At 44.5% G+C, this 11,390-nt stretch overlaps 1 protein-coding gene across 1 annotated transcript; it reads left to right on the top strand.

The window, feature by feature from the left end:
- The first annotated feature begins 9,751 nt into the window (after nucleotides 1-9,751).
- LOC123115916 (protein GL2-INTERACTING REPRESSOR 2) lies at nucleotides 9,752-10,758 on the top strand. The gene is made up of 2 exons (XM_044536959.1): nucleotides 9,752-9,899; nucleotides 10,045-10,758. Exon 2 carries the CDS (start codon nucleotides 10,063-10,065, stop codon nucleotides 10,405-10,407), a length of 345 nt encoding a protein of 114 aa, XP_044392894.1. The 5' UTR covers nucleotides 9,752-9,899; nucleotides 10,045-10,062; the 3' UTR covers nucleotides 10,408-10,758.
- Nucleotides 10,759-11,390: the final 632 nt, after the last annotated feature.

Below are 11,390 nucleotides of genomic sequence, written 5' to 3'. Positions count from 1 at the left end.
TTACTTTCTTTAGCTCTTTGTACTTGTGGTTGAGAGTTATCAATGAGGTCTGCTCATCCAAGATGGCAGTACTGATTGACGGGTTAATTCGATCTTTTCTGGTCAAAGATTTGCCATTTCTCTCATTACACCTGCCTTTAAAGCTCTGACCCCTTAAAGGTAGTTGCACATTTTGAGGGAATCGCTTGGATCAGAAATCATAAGTGTAGGAAAGATTCCTTTTAAAATGGAGGTAGGACTACAAATTGTTTGAAATTGATACAATATTATTATGATTATGTTCGGAGTTCCGACTAATATCTTGACGCTATGGGCTTATCAGACCTGCATTATTTGTTACCGGGCTTCGTCGTATTGTGATACGGGTTAAGGCCCCGCTTGGAATCGGTGTAAGGAGGATTTAGTTTACACGTGTATTATACCGGCCGCAGCGTGACTTCTGCCCGGAAAAAAAAGGACGCCTAGAGGCGTGTATCGTTTACGGGGGTATTCAGGGGCCAAATGTTAATCCAAGTGGAGCCTAACTGTTCAAGACATCATGATTGGGGAACTCAAAAAGGAAAAGACAAGAAAACATCATTATTGGGTGTTGTTGAACTGTTGATCCCGTTGAAACAACTTTACCGTTGCTGAATGCAATTTCTGGTAAACTCTCTCGGTTTCGGATTATAAGATGTTCTAACTTTTTCCTGAATCGGATGTACATAGAAGCGTTTAAGTGTGTTTGTTCACCCATTCCAGTCCGTATGTAGTCCATGTTAAAATATCTAAAACATCTTATAATTCAGAACGGATGTAGTAATTCTCAAACAAGTGATTGTTATGTTTACTTATCATTAAAACAATTATACTATTGCTGGTCACCTTTCCCTCAGGTAAAATTTAAAAGCGTTATTGCTGCTGTTGTTCTTACAATTGTGAACAAATGTAGGTGATTAGCAACAGTACATATATATGAGGTTTGCAGCTAGGGAATTGCTAAGCATGTTCACGCAGCTCTGATGGAATTGAAGCAACCAAGAAAGAACATTAATGTGCTCTGCTTTGCGACTGTAGCTGATTTTATTGCATAAAGAGTGCATTCATGCAAGTTCTGACTGCCCTGGTATCTTTGAATTGGTTTGCAATAGTTTCCTCTCGGGAACTTATGACAATCTGATGAGGGGTATCGATGGCGAAATCATTGTCATGGAATTTCATATGGCCCATATTCACATAAGGTAGGCATACACGTAGGCGAGTATTTCCTTGTGTGGGTCCGTTTTCATTATTGATATCTTGAACTGATCCTGTTTTGAGTATGTTAAGATAGTGAGAGCGACTCTTCCAGTCAGTTGGATCTAATCCAGTGAGTGATACATGTCATATTGTAACCACCAAATGTTGTACTACCTCCGTTTCTAAATATAAGACGTTTTGGCAGACGTCTTAGCCAAAACGTCTTATATTTAAGAACAGAGGGAGTACTTGCCTAGAAAAAAGAAAGTAAGTAAACCCTGACAGCCTGAAGTGCACACCACTCACATTTCCTGCAGACAGACTTTAAGCCCAAAACGGTGTTGAATCCTGATTCCTGATTTGTGAAACTATGCTCGTTTATATGTTTTCTCTTCAGCGTAAAATGTCATGCAAAATTTGTAGCAAGTAGAATACGGGAGACTAAACATTTTTATAGTCCATGACAGTGTCAAAAACGTCTTGTATTACGTCACAGAGGAAGTACATAATAATGAGATTCTTACGCAATACATGTACCAGCAAGTATCCCAGTTTTTTGTTACTAAAAACAAGAAAAAACTTCGTGGCCCAAAACATAGGCTTTCTACTTTGATATTACATTAATTTACTGATTTACTGCTCTGCTACTGCAGTTGTCACAGATTTGCTACGTCTACCACATTTATTCACAGATTTGCTACTTTGCTCGTACATTTATTCGTTGGTTTGCTAGTATATTTATAGTTTATTCACTGATTTACTTCTTGCTACTGATAGTACATCAAGTATTTGCTACTGCTAGTAAATTTATCTAGTGTTTTGCTTGCTATTGCGTTTATTTATCGACTTGTGTTTTATAATAGATGTAGTAAGGCATGAATTAATCTCATTTTTTCTGGTCCTCTAATATTGTTTATATATATATATATATATATATATATATATGGTTCTCTATATAAAATACATAAGAATATACTCGTGATATCCATCCCTGTATCCATGCTGGAAATAGCGTAATTGCCATACCTGCTCTTGTATTGGTGCAGAGTAGCAGTTTCAGCATCGAAGATTTCCTTTCTCGTGTTATTAGCAAAAAAGATCACAATGACATTGTTGGCGTTCAAGAACCAACTTTTGAGTAGGGGTTTTCTTAATCGTGGTTCCAGATGAGTAGGTCATCGTACACACAAGGTAGCACAACGATGTTTTTTAAATAGGTTCAATCACCTCGTGGGAGCACTAACCTATGTCCTATGGGAGAGTCGTCGAGAGTGGTGCCCAGCACACGAAACACTTAGAGCGTTGCCGCTTTCAAAGTTCCACGATTACCAACTAGTTCGGGCTTTAAGGGTCCATCAGGCTCCGAATCTCGACCTTCCTAACTCTCCTGAGAGAGCTAGTAAGGGAGAATTACCATCCTATTGAGTTTATTTAAGTGGGAGTGGGTAATTTGCATGCACGTGGGAGGCCTCATATAGCCTAGGGGTCCTTGACAAACGACCAAGCCTACCCTTGAAGCAAGGATGTGGGAGGGACGTAGGTAATTTCCGTCCTTTGGCCCATGTATCCCTAGTTGTGCTAGGACATAGGTTGTGGCCCATTAGGGGAGAACCTACACTATTTGGAGGCTTCCTTGATTGGGCTTAGGTTTCTTTGCTCCTTTCGCTTCATCTTCAATATATTCTTTTATGAGCTCCTCTTCCTTTGACATGTTGACCATGAAGGCTTGCTTGGAATCGTGGGAGTTTTTTTGCACTATTGTTGACCTCCTTGACTTGCGTTGACTGTCTTTGACTTTTGTTGACTGCATGGATGGTGTTCCATGTAGGATATGGGGTGCGACCGCAAATGGGATTAGAGCCATTACTTCAACAGGAGTCCCCTTGAGTCGGAGTCATCAGTCTTCTTGGTGACTTCGGGACAATAAACATGACCTTGGAGCACTCTTCTTGATGTCTTGGTTTTGTCGATGGTCTTTAAGCCTTGATGGACGATTGGTGAGCTTTGATGATGCTTGTCGGGGATGGCCAGAGCGAGGTATTCATCCAGGAAAAAAGAGCAACATCTTGGCTCTTGTAGGTCCCCTTGATCCTCGTGATCATCATTTTGGGAAATCTGTGGATGTCCTTGCGACCCTTCTGAACTCAATTTCAACTCAAGAAACCTTTCACAATTTTAGTTGAGATACATTTGTCCTCAAAAGTATTGGCGGCAATGCAGGCCCCTTCCGCAATTTGTGTACCCATATCCATTTGGAAAATCTCATGCACAAATCTGTGTCCCTCTATAGATTATATAGTCATATATGTCTCTAGAAATATCTTGTCGAGATCTGTGATTATTTTGCCATTAATTTCCATCTTTAAAGGATAAGATGCAAGAATATTGAGCCATCCTGTATTTCGCGGGAATATGGTGCCCTTGGGGTCCTTGAAACCACTCGGGTTAGTGGTCCAAGGGGAAAGATCCCCAAATAAGAAAAAAATGATGGGGATGACTCTCCTGGTATTTTCCTTTTGTTTCTTGGAGCTCCCAAACATATTATGATTTTTTAAATTTTCTGATACCAAAAATATATTTTCGGAGTCCGCAGTCGATTCCTATAACTTTTAGCAATTTCATGAATTTTTAGCATTTTTAATCCTTTTTAGGCTTCCTAATAATTTTCTGCTGAAATTAATCGCCTTTATGTCATTTTCTGGACTTTAGAGGTTTCCACGAATTTTTTTGGGTCCCTTAGGGGATCCATTATAATTATTTAGTAGGTGGAAAGGCCTCTCTGCAATACCTCTGAAGCTTGTTGACTTTTATGCAAAAACTCTGAACCGGCTAAAATAGGAAATCTATTATTCTGCACGCGTGTACATTTGCCAATTTTGGGGGCCACATAGGCCATGAAGGGGCCGTGTAGCCCACGTTGGAGATGGCCCACCAGTTAAGGAGGTGAACCTGTATGCCGGGCAAATGACCGAGATCAATCTCTGTGAACCTGTCTGACAGTCAAGGCGTCGTCTTCCTCTATACAAAACCCCTAGTGAAAGGCTCGGCCGTTCCCCATTCCGGCAGTAGCGACAACGCTCTCATCTGTTCCATAGCGCGTCATGGTCCCCAGCGAATCCTTTGGTTTTTTGCCCTCGCCCGCCTATAAAAGGAGGCACAGAGTGCCATCGGAGGGTGAATCCCTCCCTGCTTACTCCGGCGAGTTGGCAAGGCCGGCTAGTCAATGGTGGTGGTGCCCGGTGGTTGCGGAGGCGATGCACGGTCGCCGATAAGTGGCTTGAGAGCCCAGCCGTCTATCTGATAGCCTGGAAGTGCTCATGTTTTAGTTTGTACCCTTTTTGAAATAAGAGTATCGTTCCCACATGGAGCACATGCAATGGTCTTGGTTTCTTGTAGAGAATTATCATGATGTGCCTCCAAGTTAATGACGGTCCGACGCAAAGTAAATACGGAGGTGGAAATATTGCAGTTGAAAGATGACTAAAAATAGAAGTGCAAGATTAAAATAAAAGACATAGAGAGTAATGAAGCTTTTGTGAATCAATAGGGCAAAGGCGTTCTCGGGGAGTCCAGATTTCCCGCTAGTATGTATTTAATGTAATGTATAATAAATCATAGTTCTAGGTTCAAATTTCTAATCCACTTTGCATGCTTCTAAGAGTGGGCGGAGCCAGTACAGATACGTGCATACATGTAGCAGCCACATATAACATATTCCACCACTATTCCTCCTTCAGGTATCAGGAACGGTGATTAAGGGTCTCCCATGTGGACGCATCTAAAGTTGGTCTCCGATAGGCCCCTATAGAATGGTTAGGCGAGGAGGGAGATAATCTTTGTTACCATGGTACCTCTTCAAACCACAATCGCACTGGTAATATAATCATTCGTCCATGAAGGAAAATGTTGAGCGGTCGACTTCACTTAACATTGAGAAGGTTATTAACATAAACATGCAAAAAGGATGCCAAATCCTATCGGCATCCAACACCTAAACATACTATGGTTCCTCCTTTTGCTCGCAAATTAGGGGGTGTACTCGGACATGAGAACATCAAGCATCAAAGGGTAAATCATGGTAAACATAGATGAATGATCCAAGTAATGCAAGTATGAATCCACTATGGTTTTCTATTACAAAGAGATGAAGGGGGTATGATGGTATGGAGATGGTTGATGTCGTAGTCCTCTTGACGGAGATGATGGTGTAGCAGAGCCCTTATATTAATTCCCCCTCCGGATCCCTTCTGGAGGTTAGGGTTCTTGGTTCTGGCGAAGTTTCTAATCTCTTTGTGCGTCTGCTTCCCGATCCAAAGACTGGGGCTAACATAATTGACCAGGCGGTAGCGGCTGGTACGAGTGCTCATGTGTGTCCGCTTACTGCTTTGGTAGAGCCAGTGTGTGAAGGGTGGGTTATATGCATTCTGTCCCACGAGCACCAACCGTCCAGGTCCGCGAGAACAAGGACCTGGGCAGGGAAAGCGCAGGTAAAAGCGATACGCAACGCCCGAACATGCAGCATGGCGACCTGGACGAACGCAAACAAAGTCGTATAGCCAAGCCCAACACAACTCCACACGTCAATGCCGGGCATGCAACACGTACGCCGACTCGGGTGCACGCACGAGCCGGCCAAGTCCGGGTCCGTGAGGCATTGCATCAAAGCGAGGCGAAGGACCCGGGTCCGGATCCATGCGCGATAAAGACCGAAAGCTTAGAAGGCTCAAATCTAACCAATTTCTCGATTGCATCGGACCCATATGTGCCGGACTCGGTGCAAGGGACACACCTCGATGGATAGACGCTTGCGTTTATTTTCTTTGTTATTCCGCGCTTCTCTACCATCGCCACCTAAACCAATGTTCACGCCTGACCTCTCCAGCACCGAGGTCGTTTCTAAGTGCGGCCAGTACGAACAAGCACTTGCCATGATCCATGGGTAGTTGTCCCTGTTTGTTAGCTTGTTCTTGCTTCTTGGTGTTTGTTTCCATATGTATTGTTATTCATGCTAATGCCCTTTGGGAATAACTTATAAAACGAACATTTATTAAATGTTGCCCATAGCTTGCTTAACTTCTTGGCTACAGTTGGTCTTTGCGCCAAGGGCGCAATGGGTTATCTAGTTCAAATTAAAACATGCATAGAGTTCATCCAAAAGGCACCACATCGATCAAGTTTGATCCGAAATCACCACAACATAACATGTCTTATCTCGTGGATCGTGCCCTACCAAAGGCATGTTTTGTGCTCATCAACTCGAGCACTTTTGTGCTCATCACCTCCAAAGAAAACATCACCACGCCCCATGGCCACTACCACCACCTCCAGGACACCACCGTCACTACCGCTCGACCACCACTATCACCTCCATGGACACTACTACCATCACCCCCATGGACACCACCACCATCCCCCCCACGAGAGGCCTTTGATTGGGCTATGATCTCTAAAGAAGTGAGCTCCCAATACTTCCTTGCTGTGGCATCCATCGTGCTTGGGTCCATGAACATGGTAGCCCTCTCTTGGGCCTTCTTCTCTTTTGCAAGCCTTTCATCCTCGAGTGCAATCCTCCGCTCCTTCACCTTCACCTTCCTATCTTCGGCCACGAACTTTGACCTCCCTTCTCGTCCTCCAAGCACTTGAGCTTGTTTCACTTTGCCGTCTCGTCATCTTTGCATTCGGTCGCCAATGATTTCTTGGTCTCAATCATAGCACAAAAGTCCTTTTTGTAGGCACCAACACCTGCATGATTCTTACTCTCTTTTGCAATTTTGTTACCATCTGGCCTCTTGAAAGGGTATTCATCATCCTCGTCATTGGCTTCAATGGATATGCTAATCCGTGACCTCTTTGGTGTGGTGTCGAAGTTCCTCGGATCCACTTCTCATTGCCAACTAGTTCCTTGTAGCAATGATGCAATGTGAAGGCCTTGCCACCATTCTTCTTGTTGCGTTGCTTGTATAGGTCCTGGATGATAGGCCCAAACTCTATGATTGGCACCCCACTGGGTGGTGCATTGTTGACTTGATCAATACAACCGGACCATTGGTTGCATTGCTCTTGGATGGTGCCCCAACAATGTCCAAGAGAGCCTTGAGTGCGGTTGGATGAGACGGCCACGGTGTTGGAATAGTAGTCTTCAATCCTACTGCAAAACCTCTCCTTGGTTTGATTTCTGTGAACCGATGCATCAGGCTACACGTTCATCCAAGCATGACACAAAGCAATATCTTTGTCTTGTGAATAGTTTTGTGTCCTTGATCTCTTGTTATTTGCTTGCATATATCTACTAGATCTCTGACCTCCTCCTCCTCATCAGGATCGTCATCCTCCTCGGTCTCTTCTCCCTGAGCTAACCTTGAACCATCGTAGTCTAGATCGTCAAGGCCAAGCACATGTGAATCATCCAACTATGACTTGAAGTACGCCACATTCATCACAACAGCAGTTATGATGGTCGAACGAGCCGGGCGAGGGGGCGGAAGAGGCAGAGAGGTGGCTGGACAAGCTAAGACCCACCGGACGAGGACGAGGCATCAACGTAGATACCGGCACCTATTCGGTGAGTGCCTTCATTGTCTCCGCTAGCTTCCTCGCGCGCTTGCCGTTGGCCGGAGCAAGGGGAGGGTGACCTGTCGTCATTGCGGCCGCTGCGACCTTGGCACCGGCCGTTGTTGACAGCGTGGCTGCCCGCACAAAGTTTCTTGTCCCCAACCTTTTGACGTGGGCGGGGTGGTGGAGGAGCGTTCTGGTTCCATTCCGGCCGGAGTCGGGGGCTGAGGTGGCGGAGGCGGCAAGCTTGGGCGGTGATGGCGGCTCGGGCGGAAGAGGGGGGGGGGGGGCTAATATTATCCTGAGAAGTGGCGCTGGAGGAGTAAAAATGAGAGAGTGAGGCTGCTTTTAGGGGGAGCAACTTTTTTTTTACCCAAAACTATGAGAATTTCTCCTCAGAGCAATTTTTTATAAATTTTCAAATAAAAGTGTTATGTACAGCCGAAAATAAAAGGATGAAAGAATAAAAGAATAGAAATGGTCCTCTAACCGTTTAAGCATTCGACTAGGTATGGCTAGTGCTCAAATTTACTCCACTAAATGTTTCTGAGAGATCGGCTAGAGATGCTCTGATCAAGTCAAATGTTATCGGCCCATGTGGTTGTTAACCCTCACTCTGTTGCAATATCATTTGTCCCCTATTATCATATATTTATCTCCTATTTATGTATGCAGAAGGTTGTGATGATTCCATTGCTATATTTTGTTAGGCTATCAGTGTTCTATTTAACAAATAATTTCGTAGCTTGCAACCTGTCTAACAACTTATCCTCTAAGATTGTATAGACTAGAGTATTTAGGAGCACAACATGGGTGAGCCATCTTGTATGGCCATCATGGATGAGTGCCGTTATTTTGGACTCTGGGGGCTTTTGGAACTTATAATTAATAAGTTCAATCAGAATATGTAGATCCCTAACATATGTAGAACTTATAATTAATTGTTATGTTTCTTTTTTATTATGGGTTCTAGGTATCAGATAGAGTATGTAGGTAGCTTTGATAGTTGCTGTATTTCTTGGCGCTGGTGTCTCCGATCAAGCAGGGTTCCTGCGGAAGAAGCATATATTGCGTCAAAGATTTTTCCTAGAGATGTCTAGCATTTCACTGTTACTATTATCTGTAGACACTACCAAGCTACCCCGAGTCAACCCTACAATGCTATAAATTCTGCTGTCAGGTCATACCGGCGGGAGTAAACTCTCCTTCGTAAGTACTTACTCCTGTAAGAATTGAAATAAAGACGCAATAGGGTTATAAAAGCGGAAGCAGCTCCCCTAACGTACGTTACACGCCGGTTGGGGACACTAGCATGTGGGGTTGATTCACAGCGAGCCCACCTGTCAATCGCCGAACGGCACCCTGCCGCACGGCAGAGGATCCGCGTCCTATAAAAGCTTGCTCGTGTTTGGGTGAGATGTCATTTCACATCAAAGAGGAATTCAATGGACTGCAGGATTTCATTGAAGAGCAAAGGGCATTGAGTATACATGGGTACGGCCAAGCCGGCCTCGCCGCTCGGTTAAAGACACCATTTACCTAAAGTGGCGCATCTCCTATTTAAGATCCATTTACTCACATAACCAGTGGCACATTGATGGACTATACTTATTTTCGCTGGATGGAACCCTTCATGCAGCTGCTGCGCATCAGTAAAGGGCGTTCAAGATGTTGACACTGCGCGCACAGCTATTGCCAATAGCATGGTGTTGGCAGCGCGCCATGAATACACCCGGAGGGCAACCACGAAAATAAGAGTAGATTTGACCTCACAAATGTGTCTAGCTTCCCAACGTATAGATCTCCCCTGTTTTCCTGTATTACTAAGGTTGGTATAAGCTCATAAAATATGATTTTGGAGTATGTATTTTTCAAAAACCTTAATTAACTTTATGATGTGCAAGATCACAAGAAGAGAGTAGGGTTGGAGGGATGTGAAAGGAAGTGAAGAGAGGAAGAGGACGGAGGGTCCTTGCTGTTGCATTAATAGCAAGTAAAGAGAAGCATTGACCTCTCCTCCTATGCTTGGAACCCCCCCTATATAAAGACCTCTGGACCTTTCAAAGTCCTCAACCAAATACACATCGCAGCAGTTGCTCAACTCTTTCTCTCCTCTTCACGGGATTCAGGTAGCAACTCTGCTTTTCCTTGTGTTCTTCCCCATGTATGTTATGCAGCAGTACTTCTATATATTCTGCTCGTCTGAAGAAGAAATATATTCTGATATAATTAATCCTGTTTCGTTATCTAATATGCATATTCTTGTTTGTGCAGTGTGATTGTCTGTGAGTCATGGACCGCAGCAATGGCAACGGCGGCGCCGGCGTGAGGAACGGGGCGAGGCTGGAGCTGCAGCTGAACCTGTCGCCGCCGGTGGGGATGGAGGTGGACGGCCATAACGACAGCGGGTCGTCGTCGCCAAGCTCCTGCGTGTCGTCAGACGGCAGCCCTGGAAGCAAGTCGCCGATGGTGATCGGGGCCTGCACCCGGTGCCTCATGTACTGCATGGTGGCCAAGAAGGATTACCCCACCTGCATCAACTGCAAGCAGCCCTGCCTCGTGGACCTGCTGCAGAACGGCGGCGCCGGCGCGGGCGCCTCCGGGGACGGCGACAAGAAGCGCGGCAAGCGCAAGTGAAGAAATATCAACGGTGCGGGCGCGTGCCCGTCCAGTGGATGCTCACACGGATGGTTAGCTCGATCAGGCGATGCGCGAATTTTGAGGCTGGAGGAGTGAGTGACCGCCGTCGGATCATCCACTGGACAGGGTTGGATCTCTGAGTAGCAGGCTACTTAGCTTAAGTAGTTACTTTCCTTTGTGTTGCTGGGTTGCAGTGGGTTGGTCAGTTTAATTAGCGCTATGGCTAGTTTCCGATTGGTGTTGTAGTAGCAGTGGTCTTCTAAGTTTGTAATCCCCTGTTTGCTGAAGAAATGCAAGGCCTAACTAACGGTATGCAGCAGCTAAGCTAGCGATGGTTGTCTCCAATAATTTGTACTAGTCAACTGTGTTTTCACCATGTTTTTCTGGTTTTTCTTCAAGGACTTCATTAGGTTTTTCTCTCTGAGGGATTCGGAGGGAAATTAGGTTGGCCACCAACTTCGCCTGCCTTTCTATCCGAGTTCTTCCCTCTTGATGCTTTTGAACGACTCCTAAATTTCACAAAATCCTTTTTTTCTTATTTGAAATCCAAATCAAAATGCCTCAACTTGATAAATTAACTTATTTCTCACAATTCTTCTGGTTAGGTTTTTCTCTATGAGGGATTCAAGGGCTTAATTAGGTAGGGCGCGGGCGGCCCGCTTATCCCGCGAAAAGCATCAATTACTAGCTGCCAAGTTAACACAAATTTTGTAGTACTAGTACTACTGTGATACTCCCTCCATTCCACAATGTAGTGCCTATAGATTTTTGTGAAAGTCAAACTTTGCCAACTTTGACCAAGTGTATAGAGAAAACTATCTACATCTACAATATCAAACATATACATCCTCAAAATATAACTCGCGATGTATCCAGTGATGTCCATTTGGTATTCTAGATGTACCTACTTTTCTTCAAAGTTTGTAATGTTTGACTTTTGTAAAAATCTATAGGCACTACATTATGGAACGGAGGGAGTA

Source organism: Triticum aestivum, chromosome 5B (assembly GCF_018294505.1).
Source record: "Triticum aestivum cultivar Chinese Spring chromosome 5B, IWGSC CS RefSeq v2.1, whole genome shotgun sequence".
Classification (NCBI taxonomy): domain Eukaryota; kingdom Viridiplantae; phylum Streptophyta; class Magnoliopsida; order Poales; family Poaceae; genus Triticum; species Triticum aestivum.
Note: the sequence above shows the minus strand (reverse complement) of the source record. Positions and strands in the feature narration are given on the sequence as shown.

What these genes read in the sequence shown, in the direction of transcription:
- LOC123115916 (XM_044536959.1), top strand. Translation starts at nt 10,063, where the DNA reads ATGGACCGCAGCAATGGCAACGGCGGCGCCGGCGTGAGGAACGGGGCG.